The 14,780-nt window shown below is 40.2% G+C and overlaps 2 protein-coding genes across 3 annotated transcripts in view; one reads left to right on the top strand and one right to left on the bottom strand.

Moving 5' to 3' along the window:
• Positions 1–5,373: 5,373 nt before the first annotated feature.
• The window catches only part of TIMMDC1 (translocase of inner mitochondrial membrane domain containing 1), a 32,329-nt gene continuing 22,922 nt past the window's right edge, over positions 5,374–14,780 (top strand). For both annotated transcript variants that reach the window (XR_002823615.1, XM_004373658.2), the window contains exons 1-4: positions 5,374–5,596; positions 8,006–8,171; positions 12,561–12,649; positions 13,157–13,224. Coding sequence is in view for 1 of the 2 variants with exons in the window: in XM_004373658.2 (XP_004373715.1) it covers positions 5,403–5,596; positions 8,006–8,171; positions 12,561–12,649; positions 13,157–13,224 (517 nt within the window). In the remaining variant the exon portion in view is untranslated. The remainder of the gene's footprint in view (positions 5,597–8,005; positions 8,172–12,560; positions 12,650–13,156; positions 13,225–14,780) is intronic.
• CD80 (CD80 molecule) overlaps positions 12,573–14,780 on the bottom strand; it is a 60,818-nt gene continuing 58,610 nt past the window's right edge. Inside the window, exon 7 of the mRNA XM_023728847.1 lies at positions 12,573–12,974. The gene's annotated coding sequence lies outside the window, so the exon portion shown is untranslated. The remainder of the gene's footprint in view (positions 12,975–14,780) is intronic.

The raw sequence follows: 14,780 nt of genomic DNA, 5'->3' as shown, positions 1-14,780 counted from the left end.
AAGGTCTAAGGAAGCAGTGGCGGTGCCATGCAGTGATCTAGGAGCTGTCTTTTGTAAAAGCGTGAGCTCTCTGACTCAGGAGATTTCTATAATGCCACATAGGAAGGAATTATTGCAATTGGACTTCAAGATCCCTTTTTGTGCCTTCACATCCTTCTTTTTATTGTCTCTCTAAAGAGGAGAAAAAAACTCGTAATAAATTCAGGCAATAGTCTATCAAGGAACCATGTGTAGAACAGCTGCTCTTCCCTACCCCTCGTACACCCTTAGTACTTTTCCTTCAGTTGGCAGCAGTAGGTCGTCCTCACTCTCAGTGTCTTGCAGAGACTTCAAGGAATCCTCAGATGCGAACTTGTCATTAAGTTGGGAGCTTAGTGCTTTCAGTTAGAGAGGAGATATTTGTTTTCATACAAGTCCGTGTTGGAGTGTCTCCTTTTTCCTTTTTTTTCCCGCCTTTAAAAAAAAGACGTTTGGATATTAGTTTTATCTTTCAGAATGCCTCTCCCTAACATAGTCAAAAATGAAGAAAAATTTTTAGGTGAAAACCCATGTAGTAGTCTGAAGACTTAGAACCATCCTTGTCCATTAGGCCCAACCTTTTCACAGAGAAATCAACTATTTCCTTTGCCTCTTAAGAATTATTTGGTATGAACTGGTTTCTAAATTAATAAATTAAGTAGAATTTACTCAGTTAGCAAGTTACTGAATGAATAGATTCAGTCACATAAAATCAGGGATTTGATTCCATTTGTCAGAAATGTATTTGGCCGTTTTAACTCCTTTCCACAAAATTTTTTTAAGTTTTAGGACCTTGGAGTTGAATATGTAGGTAAGGTCATTGCATGGAATGAGACAGATGTTTAAAGTTGGATTCTTTTTTTTTTTTTTTTGAGTATTAAAAATTCACAGGGATTTTGTCCTTAGGTGCTATAAGTCCGTAGATAGGCACTCTAGATTTCTGAGCTGTACTGTGGTTTTGCCTTGTCAGTATGAGGCCCTAGTATGTGTTATCATTGTCTCTCACTAAAATAGTAGTAAAATTTGCTGTCCTTTGGATTACGAGCTGAAATTGCATTTCCCTTGGAGCGTTTCCCATTTTGCTTTAAAAGTTCCAGCCCAAACATCACTTCCTCTCTAAATCCTTTCTTTCACTGCTTTAGGCAGTTAGGGGCTACCATAATATTTTCCTCATGCCTGTGCAATATGATACCACATTGTGCTGTAGTTATTGGACTTCTTGATGTGTAGGAATCATGTCGTAGTCATCTTGATGTCTCCATTATCCAGCACAGTGCCTCACACAGAGTAGATACTAAAGAACTGTTGGTTGCGTGAGTGGATGGATGGATGGATGGATGGATGGATGGGTGGGTGGGTGGGTGGGTGAGTGGGTGGATGGAGATAGTTGGCTTAACTAGATCCCTGTTTATTAATTGCCCAGCCATTGGCTCCTGGGGGGGTGGGGGGGGGGGGATTGGACAAGGCTGTTAAGAACTGGATCAGTGCAAATCCTCACCTGCCCTATGAAGAGTTAGTAATGGCATCTTTGTATTTATTTAAATGCAGAAAATGTTATTCAGATTTTGTACTTGTTTATCTCTTTACCTCAGTGTAGATGGTATAAGGATGGGGTATAAAATATGTAAAATACATGTTTTTGAAAATAATTTTTATCCCCATAACTTTTGAGAGCTTTTTTTGTTGTTAATACAAGCTGGGTCCCAAACATACCCTTTCCTCCTCAAAGAGATAAAGCCCATACTTTTCTTCAAGGAAAGAGAATAATTTGGTTTATTTGAATGAAGTGGGATACTTGGATAACACAATTAATGCTTTTCTTTTATTTTGGGGGCATCATCTGTGTGATGTTGTCTACTGTTTTAGGTCAAGTTCTCCTAGTTGCCAAGAACAGAAACTGCCTCCAGCTAGTTTAAGCAAAAGAACTTACTAGAAGGATATGAGGGCATCTTGCAGACTCTAAATATGTTTCATGCCATAGGAAGGGTAGATCAGGGCAATCCAGGAATTGCAGCAAAAGTTTTGGATTGTCTCAAGTGCTGCTGTGCTATAGTTTCAAAGGCTTCCAGGCTCTGTCACTCAGCCCAAAATTCCTAAGAGAAAAAAAAAAAAACACCTAATAGACTAATTTACTCTCTGCCCCAGACTGATTATAAACAAGAACACACAAAAATAAGTAAAGCCCATCTTCCTACGCATCTAAAGATGGCTTCACCTAAAACAATCCTACTGCATTTAGAGGTAAGATGATGGGGGGTGGGGCAGAGGGGTACAGTTACAAATTATTCATTTCATATTTGTCAAATAATTCATGAACATCTGCTATGCACCAACAGTGAGATATTAAGAAGTGTATAACATGCTCTCTAATAACCTCAAGGGACTCTGTAGTTTAGACAGAGTAAATAACAATGTGAGAGGCATCATAGGCTGAAAGTGATTAAGGCAACATGAGTACCAATTATTTATAAAGACAGTATGGATTTGAAGTTTAGAGGAAGAGGAAATTTCCAGCTGGGGCAGATGGGAAACTTCATGGAGATAAATTACACTTTGAAGGATGGGTAAATGAAGTGGTCCATGGAATTTTCAAAATTCATTCTTTCTACCTGTGGAAATAATTTATATCACATATAATATAATACAATATGTGTAGCAAGGTCCGTACCTGGAGAACCTGGCAGAGCAAGGGGACCTACTGGCCCCTTGGAGAAAATTTACTATGGAGAAGCTGCTGGGTTCTCTGAGCAGGACTCAGCAACAAGTGCTGTTAGTGGGAGAACAGTGGGTGCAGGGACAGTGTGGTGTATTAAAAATGAAACAGTTTCTTGAAAATAAGAGTTTTATTCAGACTCAAAAGATCTGCAAATTGAGAAGCACCAAAGTGAAAGTTCAAAATGGCGTTCCAGAAAGGGGGCATAAGCACAGGTTCTTTATCCTCAATTTTGCAGCTCTGTACAGAGTTCGGAAAGAGTACAGGGGTACATTTGATTGGTTGATATTCAACATACTCCATAAGACTAACTTACCAAGAATTCATATTTGCTGAGGTATTCAACCTTACCCTCAGTTTCCTGTATTCCAGAGCTGGATCCTGCAACAATCTGGGGAGGCCACCTCAGAATGTTGCAGAGCTAAGTTACCTTGGTCAAGAGTGTGGTCATGGGTCATGGACTGTAAAAAGCAGAAGCAGGGGCTAGGACAAAATGGAGTACGATTCAGACCTGTGTCAGCCATTTTAGTTATGTCAATGCCTCAGTTTTAGAGTGCTCTTTCACAGGTAACTATACTGAAGTCCTTCCCTGATGGAGTTTCTCTGGTGGCAAATGCACACTCTGGGGAAGAGGGCTGTGTGTGAAACATAGAGTGGCCCAACTGAACCCCATAATACCTTTTGGTTTAAGCAATTTTGCCATGATACCCTTCAAAGGAGTCCTGGTGGTGTAGTGGTTCAGAATTCAGCTGCTAACCAAAAGGTTGTTAGTTCAAATCCACCAGCTGCTCCTTGGAAACTCTATGGGGCTGTTCTAGTCTGCCTTGTAGGGTCACTATCAGAATCAACTGAACGGCAGTGGGTGCCCTTCAAAAAGAGCAGACCATGGAGGAAGGGGAGTATTTCCCTAGCTGTAGAAGGTAAGCTCCAGGGGATTAGAGAAGTTGAAGGGTGGGAGGGTGATGAGGAAGTAAATGACAGCCTGAAAGAGCCAAGGTGGAACAGCAAAAGTGAGCAGTGGCCAAGGGCCCGGAGACTTTCTTGAGGTACAGAATGGCAAAGGGAACCTTTTAAGTGAGGTTCCTGTCACTAACTCCAGAAGGGAGCTATGGAGTTAGTGAAATTTGCCTGTTAATATGACCTTGTTTATATCTACAGGCTAGTGATTTCTGGGGAGTTTGTATAAATGATTTCGTTAGTATCTGCCCTGCCCTACCCTTCCTTCTTACCCAATTTGGGCCCTCCCTCATCCCTGAGTACTTCTGGGGTCTTCTTAAGTTTTTCTGCACGTGGGCTAGAAAGATTGCACAGCCATTTTCTCGGGCTTTCAGGCCTTGGGACTTATCCTTGTGCCCACCGCTGCCTAATATGGGATAAGCAGCATCCTGGAGCCGGGGCCACGAGTAAGGGTGTCTGAATTCTTCATTGAAGATCTACGTGCCAGACACCGTGCTAGGTCCTGGAGAGACCGAGATGGATAAACGTGTCTCTAAAAGTTAGTCTACTGAGATCAGTAAATAAACTTGATGCAGTGTAGTAAGCGCTATGACAGGTACTGAATTTAATTCTGTCTCCCTGACACCAAGAGAAATCTTCGTGGCCGTGGCACTAATTCAGCCGTGTAATCCTAGTCATCACTTCCCTGGGCCTCACCTATAGAATTTCGTTACCAAGTTCCAGGATTCAATTTACTGCAGTCTTTAAGGGACGTGGCAGTTTATCCACTCTGGTGGCACGTGTCTGAATTACATCTAGAAAGAATAATGGAGAGTGAGAGAATTAAGGAAGTATGTTTGGTGACGAGCAAGGATTAAATGAAATTACACACACCAGTTCGAGAATATTTTAAATGCATGCATTTTGATAAAAACTATAGCTCGAAACATAAGTTAGCAGAGGCTGTAGCGACAGGATATTACTGCTGGGCTATCAAAACACCTGATAGAAACTCCAGAAATCAGCCTGCCGTTTGAAAAGCAGTAAGCGTATAAACTAAGGGAAGTGAACTCCACCCTGTGAAGACTTGCCAAAAGCTGCTGCTTCTTTTGAACATATTTCGGAAATCTCGGTGTTAACTGACATCACGAACCTTCTTCAATGCCTTTGCCCCTGCCGTTAACCAGATCTGACGGAATATAAATGGAACCCGCCCACGGAGGGAAAGGCTTCCAGTGCTGTACCACGGTGGGTTAGGATTTCATTTGCCCAAATTGTCCTTCTTCCTGTACTCCACCTGCATTGAATACTGCACTTCATCTACCTGGGATTTCTGACGTATTAAATAAGCAAAATTACTTCAGCTGGTAACCACCCCTGGCCAACTGAAACAGCCCCTGTCCTGGTTTCCACCGACCTAGGCGGACCTGGACACCGGGCGGGGAACGAAGCCGGACGGCACGGGCGCTGGACTCGAGCTGCCCATTCACTTCCGGGTGAGGGCCTAGCAAGACTGCGAGCCCGTTCCGCCTCCACCCGGAAGTGCTTTCGGTTTGGTTTCGGCTGTTGCCCCGCCCCTTGGCCTTTGCCATCAAGGGGGCAGGACTTCCTGTCTCGTGTGCTAAGGGCTTCCAAAGTGAAGTCGGACCTTTGAGTACGCCTCCCAAGGCGCCTGCGGGCGACGTTGGGGCCCTGAGGCTCGAACGTGTGTCTGTCCGCCAGTGCGGAAAGGGACATGGAGAAGCCTCCGACAGCGCCACAGAGCTACCTCCGCAGGGCGTTAGGTCTTTTCCCCCGGGTCTTTGCTGCCGACACTGTGGCCGCCGACTCAGAGGCCCCTGCGGAGGGGCAGAAGCTGTCTCCCTACTTCTCAGAACCCCATTACCCGGAATCTGGATGGGACCGCCTCCGGGAGCTGTTTGTTAAAGAGTAAAAGTGCCTAGGGTCTGTGGGGAGGGGCAGCGACCGATGTGTCCTTCAGCCTGGATAACCCTGGGCGAAGGACCCCTGGGTGGTATGGTTTATTTTTTAATGGATTTGAGGTTCTAATGTTTGAACCCTAAGCATGTATTTTGACATTGCCATTTGGTGGTTGATTGACAGACCGATTTTCAAATGGTAAGGGGCAGACGCGTTAAAAGAGCTGTTGGGGATATTTAGTGTAATCTCATTTTACGTACTAGAAAAGTGTGCCAAGCTAGTTAGTGGCAGAGCTGGCCCTGGAACCCGCACCTCCAGTTGATCTCAAACTTGGTATTTCTTGACGTGTAAGCCCCCACCCCACCCCCGAAAAATGAGTGTTGGTAAGGGAACAGGGTTGTCAGATATTTTTTTTTTTGCAAAAAAAACAAAACCCACTGCTGTGGAGTCGATTCCGACTCATAGCGACCCTATAAGGAATCAAAAATACTAGCAACTATTGTTTCATCGTTTTGTAAAAGAAAACATATTAACTGGTTTGAAAAATAAAGGTGTTATTTCAGAATAAAGGATAACCCGTTAAAGGATAATTCGTTAACCCGAATTAATTTTATCTAAGAAAAAACTCAGAATAGTTCATTAGTTCCTTCATGTATTCATTCATCACTTACTGGTGAAAACTATGCTCTGGACCAGCTTTCATGAAGTACTTTACCATACTCTACAGTGTTCTCAAAATGATTAGATTAAAATCGAAGCTTTATTAATGTTGCTGAGATAGTTGAGGGCAAGAGAGCTGGTGGTGTTTCATTACTTCAGGTATTTAAGTTTCATCTTTCTTTTAAACATAACGAGGCAGTCTTTCTAAGTGGTCTTTCCAATATTTGTGATGCTTGTGAAAGACCTTATGTAGTATATAATAGAAGAAGATTATTTTGATCATATGTATAAAGCACAGAATGTGGGAGCTTAAAGAAACAAAAATTGAGCGTACCTTCCTTGCTCCCCTCTGTGTCATGGATTAGGAATCCAGGGTCTAGAGAGATTGTGATGTGGTTGCATGTCACTTAGCAGTGAGTGACGGAACCAGGACTACGACCCCATAGTGTGGTCTAGATTATAGTCTAGATTCTTACAGTCTAGATTTTTTCCGTCGCTATGCTAATTTTTTTTTTTTTCCTTCACCATTCCTTAGCCGTTTGGACCAACCATATAACTTCTTAGAGCCTCTATTTTTTTCATCCATAAAATGGAGGTGAATAATTGTTCAGAGGGTGAAGAAGAGGCAAAGTATATGTATCTCCTGGCCTATTAAATCTTAAACTCTTTACATTTTTTTTTCTGAGTCCTACTGTTGATAACAGTTTTAACGTAAATGTCTTTTACCTTATTCACTATGTAAATAGTTCAAATTATAGCAGTTTTTCGTATTGATGTAACTATAAAAATTAGTTTTCTAAGAGATTTTATTTAAATTTCTCATAGATGCAGGAACTCTACAGACCCATTGATTCAGAAGTTTTGTGTGCAGACTTAGAAGTTTTGTGTTTATTGACCATTAGAGTTAAATAAGCACTTGTAGGGTCTCTGAAGAAAGCAACTTAGTAGTTATACATAACATTGAGTGCTTTACTTACCTAGTAACACTTAACAAATGTAGCGATTTTATTTAGAGCAGTTCTAAGAGACTTTCTTCAGTTCTGTTTTCTCATGCATTTGGGGGCAATAAATTGAACTAAAAATTTTAAACAACACTGTTTGCTTGGTTTAGATTGGTCTGTGCTGCCCACTGCATAGTTAAGAGTTCTTACATGCTTTTTACTCTAAGCCTTTTTTTTAAATACCAGGTTTTTATTCTTGCAGATATTGTCCTAAAATCTCGTGAATTTGTGTAATTTCTAAAAGTTAGTTTGAAATTCAAGAAGGAAAATATCGGTCTGTACATCCAACTCACAAATTCTTCCTGTTCCTAGGGGTACGGTATAGGGGTAATAGTCATCAAAGAAAAGAAACTTTTAAAAAATCTTTTTTATTGGAATATAGTATGCATTTAGAAAAATGTACATAGCAATATTAATCAATGAATTCTCACAGACTGAGCGTACATGGTAGCCAGTACCCAGAGAGAAAGACTATTACCAGCATACCAGAAGCTCCCCTTTGTATTCTTCTAGTCACTACCTATCCAAGACTTACCACTATCCTGATTTCTAGCAGCATAGATTAGTTTTACCTTAAATTTGAGCTACTTTTAATATAACTGCACTATTTAATTCATTAGAGGGTTTAATTATGCCCATAATAAAAAAGGTATCTACGTGCTGATGTTAGCATCTGGGATAATACTGATTATGATGTGTTTTGGAGAGCAGTATCCATAAACTAATCCCAAACAACATTGTCTTTTTGGTGTTTTAGTGAACAGCAGAGAACCTCTGAAGAACTTCAGAATATTTATAGGGCGGCAATTTCAGCAGGCATCATTGGCTTTGCGTATGGGGGAATACCAGCTTTTGTTCATGCTAAACAACGCTACATTGAGCAGAGCCAAGCAGAAATTTATCATAACCGGTTTGATGCTGTGGTATGTACTGGTAGTCTAATAGTGTTTTGGGGCACACCAATAATTTAGTTAGCGCTTAATCATTCAGTTAGTTCATGGGGTTGAGAAGGCCTAGGATGTCAGAGTAATAACAATGAAGTACTGATGCTAAAATGTGTAAGGGTGGCTGACATCCTTTCCTTGACTTTAGAATGGGACATGTTTGGGATCACCACTATGGCTCTTCCTTCTGAAATACATTTCTACTCCCCTGAAAAATCAAGGCTCAGCTGTAGCATGGAGTATACTATACGAAGCAAACCAAACCGATTGTTGTCAATTCGATTCCAGCTCACGGCGACCCCATGTGTTACAGAGTAGAGCTGCTCCATTGGGTTTTCTTGGCTGTAATCTTTACAGAGGGCCTTTCTTTTGCAGTGCCACTGGGTGGGTTCAAACCACCAATCTTTAGGTTACTAGTAGAGCACAAACTTTGTGTCACCCTAACTCAAACTAGAACAATAGTTAGCATTTATGTAGAAATCAGTCTTAGAAGAAATACAACCAGAGTGCTCCTTAGAAGTGAGGACAGTGAGACTGTCTTGCTTACTCTGGACACATTATCAGGAAAGACCATTCACTGGAGAAGAACATCATGTTTGGTAATGTAGAGGGTCAGCGACAATGAGGAAAACCTTCAAGGAGATGTATTGACACAGTAGCCTCAACAGTGGGCTAAACTTATCAAAGATGATGGAGATGGCAGAGGACTGGCTAACTTTTCATCCTGTTATACATCAGGTCGCCGTAAGTCAGAGCTGACTCAATGGCAACTAACAACAACATGGAGAACTTTACAGTTCACAGAGTGCTAACTCATTTGTTATCTCATTAGATGTGCACATCACCTGTGTTGTATAGGTGAGGAAATTAAAGCTCAAAAGTTTTTAAAAATTTTTTCTTTTGAAATTATTTCAAACTTACAGAAAAGTTGCAAAAATAGTAAAAAGAATTCCTGTATACCTTGTAGTCAAATAACATGCCTCCAGCTCCCTTGCTCCCAGCTATCTCAGCAACATAATAAAGTTTCAATTTTAGGTCTTCTTGAGAACATTCTACTACATCTGCTTTATCATTCTCTCTTTGTATAATATACACTTATTTTTTTCTGAATTGCTAAAGAGTAAGTTGATGCAGTATTTCAATGTGTATTTACTAAAACTGGGACGTTCTCTTACATAAGCGCAATATAGTTGTCAAAACCAGGAAATTAACGCTGATACAGTACTATTAGCTATAGACCTTATGTAAGTTTTGCAAGTTGTCCCACTAATATCATTTATAAAAGAGAAAAATACTTTTTTTCTGGTCTGGGATCTAATACTGGACCACACATTGCATTTGGCTGTCATGACTCCTTTGACTTAATCTGGAACAGTTGCTGTCTCTTTTCGTCTGTCATGACCTTGACATTTTTGAAGAGTATAGGCCATTTATTTTGTAGAATGTCCTTTAACTTGGATTTATCTGATGTTTCTTCATGATTAGTTTCATGTTATGTATTTTGGCAGGAGTATGATAGAGTTGCTGTTGGGTTCTTCTTAGTTCATCATATCAGGAAGCACATGGTATCTATTTGTCCTTTTACTGGTGATGTTTACTTTAATCACTTGGCTAAGATGGTCTCTGCCAGGTTTATCTGCTGTAAAGTTACTATTTTTTCTCTTGGTAATTAATCTTATGGGGATATACTTCGAAACTATGTAAGTATGCTGTTTTTCACCAGATTTCTCCCATCTAGTTTTGGCATTCAATGATGATTCTTGAAACAATTATTCAAGAATGATTCTTGAAATAATGATTACTATGATGCTACCAAATAGTCATTTTCTAATTCTAACATTCTTTCTACATTTATTGCTTATACTCTGCTATGAAACCAAAACCAAACCCATTGCTGTTGAGTCAATTCCGACTCATAGCAACCCTATAGGACAGAGTAGAACTGCCCCATAGGGTTTCCAAGGAGCAACTGGTGGATTTGAACTGCTGACCTTTTGGTTAGCAGCCAAGTCCTTAACCACTACATGACCAGGGCTCCATATTCTGCTATAAGGAAGACTTTTTCCTTTTATTTATTTCTTTTGAGAGTTCTAATCCATTACTATCACTACTTATTTTGATACTCAAATTGGTCTACATCTGGACAGTTGAAGCCCCTTCAGGTTAGCTCCTGTGTCCTTTTGATATGTCCCCATTTTTCTTTGAGCATGTCTTTATTTTCTGGCCCAGCAAGATGTTCCTGGCAAATCTTTTACTCTTCTAGCTTCAGTCCTGAAATTAGCCATTCCTCCAAGGAGCTCTAGTTTCTTTTAGTGGAGAATAGTATTTAGAAACTTAGATCTAGGTGCTTGATGTGTTCATTGCTTCTAAGGTATCAGTGCTTCTAGGACCTAGGCAGATAGAGTTAGGAAGTGTGTGTGTGTGTGTGTGTGTGTGTGTGTGTGTGTGTGTAACATACTCATTTATACACATATCTAATTTCTGTATTTATTTATTAAAAACCATGAGTTCATACTGATACCACTCAGAGAAGTTTTAACTTGCCCAAGATCTTACAATACCTAGCGATTCTTTTAGTTTCTTTAAAAATCCAGAATTTACCCTATAATATACCAAACTTTCCTCATGATGGTCTAGTGAAAATGGGCTGTGGAGACAAACAGACCTACCTTTTAGTTCTGACTTTATTCCTTACTGCTGGGTGATGTTGGTTAGAAACGTCCTCTCTAAGCTTCGGTTGGAGCCTGGAGGTATAGTGGTTAATAGTTTAGGCTGCTAACCAAAAGGTCAGCAATTCGAATCCACCAGCCACTCCTTGGAAACCCTATGGGGCAGTTCTACTCTGTCCTGTAGGATTGCTATGAGTCGGAATTGACTCCACGGCACGCAACAACAACAAGAAGCAGCAGCTTTGGTTAAAACTGCCTCGGGAATGTAGTAAAATTAGATGACATAGTATATAGAGGAGCCTTGGCGGCTCAGTGGTTAAGATCTCAGGCTGCTAACCAAAAGGTTGGCAGTTCTAATTCACCAGCTGCTCCTTGGAAAACCCTATGGGGCAGTTTTACTCTGTCCTATAGTGTTGCTATGAGTCGGAATCAACTCAATGGCAATTTTTGTTTGTTTGTTTTAGTATATTAAGACACCTTTAAAATAGAAGGTAACAAAAAAACACCAAACCCATTGCCACTGAGTTGGTTCTGACTCAAAGTGACCCTGTAGGATGGAGTAGAACTGCCCCATGGGGTTTCTAAGGCTGTAATCTTTATGGAAGCAGAGTGCCACATCTTTCTCTTGCAGAATAGCTGATGGGTTTGAACCACTGACCTTTCGGTTAGCAACCAAGCACTTAACCATTGTGCCACCAGGGCTTCTTCAGTAAATATTAGTTCTTTTTTCTCAGTTCCTTTCTTGCGCATCTGTATTACTTTAGTCCTTACCTTTTAATTTAGCACTGACTTAGTTGTTCTTTATTTTGTTGTTCTCTCCTCCCTGAGATTTCTTTACTATAGAAAGCCTGTCTGATACTGGTTTTATATCTGTCATGGTGGTTGGCACATAGAATCTCAATAAATACCTAATTGAGGATTCTTGGTTGCTTTTCTATCTCCTGGTAGAATTGGATGCATGTGGTACTATTGGCTAAGTCTCAATCCTTAAAGAAGGATATTTCTAGGGATTTTCCTTAGTATGCTGGTTATTTCTATCCGTTTGGGTATACCTGCTGAATCCACAGCTAACATTCTGCCTAATCCATAGCTGACATTTCTCTACCACAGTTTAAGAAGAAGAAGAGTGTCAAGGTGTGTTGGAACCTCACAATCTGTCTTAGTCATCTAGTGCTGTTTTAACAGAAATACCACAAGTGGATGGTTTTAACAAAGAGAAATTTATTCTCTCACAGTCCAGTAGGCTACAAGTCCAAATCAGTGCGTCAGCTCCAGGGGAATGCTTTCTCCATTGGCTCTGGAGGAAGGTCCATGTCATCAGTCTTCTTTAGGTCTGGGAGATTCTCTGCACAGGAACCTCAGGTCCAAAGGACGCGCTCTGCTCCCTGCACTGCTTTCTTGGTAGTATGAGGTTCCCGTGTGTCTCTGCTCACTTCTCTCTTTTATATCTCAAAAGAGATTGGATTAAGACACTATCCGGTCTTGTAAACCTCATCAGTATAACCTCATCACTGATAGAATTTACAACACATAAGGAGATCACATATAACCTCATCATAGTGATAGAGTTTACAACACATGAGGAAATCACATCAGATTACACAGTCATAGAATACTGGGAATCGTGACCCAGCCAAGTTGACAGATATTTTTGAGGGACACAATTCAGTCCATGACACAGTCTTTTTATTTCCTTTAGCAATCTGCCCATCGTGCTGCCACACGAGGCTTCATTCGGTATGGCTGGCGCTGGAGTTGGAGAACTACAGTGTTTGTGACTATATTCAAGTAAGTTATCTTTGAATCCTGAGAGAGGGTCCTTGTAGTCTTTTAGGAGCACATCTTTTGAGCAAATGGGTTTATAAAAACTGAACACCCACATTAAAGTGATTCATAATGCATTTTTCACAAGAACTTTGTCTGTCTGTGTTAAAGGCTGATCCGTTGTAGTTTGGCATCCATGGTGGAGATTTACCAGTTAGTCATTATTTTGATACAAGGCTTCTAAGTAAGAAAAATTTTGCAAAACTCTTCTTTGCATTTCTATGAAGTGAATATTTATTCCAGAAATTTAATTATTCTTTGGTTCATTCTTCAGCAGGAGAATGTCCACCTAGAAAACCCACAGGTATATTAGCAGTCTGGAACACATTGAGGGGATTTAGACTAAGACCAGAGATTGACCTAATAGGCTCCTCCAAATTAATACCTATCACTTTTAGGAGAACAGCAATCAAGAAGGTAAATAGAATATGCTGTAAATCTTATGGTTTCCTCCTCCTCCCTTCTTCCCAGCACAGTGAACACTGGTCTAAACGTGTACCGAAATAAAAATGCCATGAGCCATTTTGTCATTGCAGGAGGTAAGAGGTTTTTGTTCTTCTTTACATTTTTAATCTTTTCAAATAGGGTTTAGGAAATACGTAAGAACTTATAAATCAGAGCGACTGAATTCTTTGGTTAGTTTCCCATCACCTTTTATTCCACATTCTTGCAAAATATATGCATGGAGAGTATTGTGCTTGATCCTTGGTATTCGTGGTGAATAGAAGAGACATGGCCCCTGCCTTCATAGAATTTTATGGACAGTGTGGATGGGAAAAATAGGTTACTATGATAGAAAGTAACAAATAGATGGGACAGTGGAATCTAATGTAGACAGAGTGGTCAGAGGAGGCCTATCATAGGAAGTGACATTCAAGCTGATGCCTGAAGGAAGGGAAGGAACAAATCTTGCAAAGAAGAGTGGCCCAGACAGAGGGAACATCAAGGATGAAGACTCTTAAGAAAGTTCCTCAAAAGCTGGAACATAGTGTGGGGAAGAGTGGCTTGAGATGAGATTGATGAGGTGAGATAGGAAGGGGCCAGATTTTTCTTTGTTAAGAGTTTAGATTTTATTTTAAAGTTATCTGCCTCTGTTAGGTATGTTCTCTTTAAAATGAGCATTGAATTATTTCAGAAAATGTAAATAAAGTAACTCATATACATTCAAATCACTAACTCATGTACATTCTCTCACGTATAAAAACACATACTATGCTGAATGTAACATTTTTTAAAACTTTTTATTTGGAAATAATTTCAAGCTTACAAAAAGTTGCAAAAATAAAAATAACGCGGGGAACACCATATACCCTTTATATACGCAGATTCCACTATTATTTGCACTTCACCCCATTTGCTTTATCACTTGTGCTCTCTTGTTCTTGGGTACACTCTCTCTTTTTCTATGCATATGTATATACACACAGGCCAACACATATATATACATAATTTGAACTTTACATTTTAATAAAAACATTTTAAAATATAACAGATAGGCAGTAACAGCATTAGGGGGAAGAAAAACTAGTTGCTATTGAGTCGATTCTGACTCATGGTGACCCCATGTATTTCAGAGTAGAACTGCCCTCCATAGGGTGTTCATGGCTATGACCTTTTGAAGCAGATCACCAGGGCTTTTCTTCCATGATGACTCTGGGTGGGTTTGAACTGCCAACGTTTTGGCTGGTAGCCCAGCACTTAACCGTTTGTGCCACCCAAGGACCCTCTGATTTTTAACAGCGTTGGAGCAGCTAAATTTGCCTTTTTCTAATTTGCAAACATTTTTACATGAATATTTCCTAGGCTCAACTGCCTATATCCAAACCAAACTCATGTCTGCTGTCTCCTATCTCTGTACTTGCTACTGCTGTTCTCAGTCAGCTACCTCGCTAAATGCCAAAACCAGAAACTGAAGAATTGATATGACTCTGCCTTTTATTACCCCCTTTCCAAATTTCTAGTCCTATCAATTATACTCCTTAGACAAATGTGGAATCTCTTGCTTCCTCATAATTCCCACTGTTACTGTCAGGTCATCCCTGCATCTACTCTTGGTCTACTCCATCTCCACTGTTGCCTTAGTTACTTTTTTGAA

The sequence above is a fragment of the Trichechus manatus genome, unplaced genomic scaffold, assembly GCF_000243295.1.
Source record: "Trichechus manatus latirostris isolate Lorelei unplaced genomic scaffold, TriManLat1.0 scaffold00026, whole genome shotgun sequence".
Classification (NCBI taxonomy): Eukaryota; Metazoa; Chordata; class Mammalia; order Sirenia; family Trichechidae; genus Trichechus; species Trichechus manatus.
The sequence above is the reverse complement of the archived record's forward strand: the minus strand, read 5'-3'. Positions and strand labels throughout refer to the sequence as shown.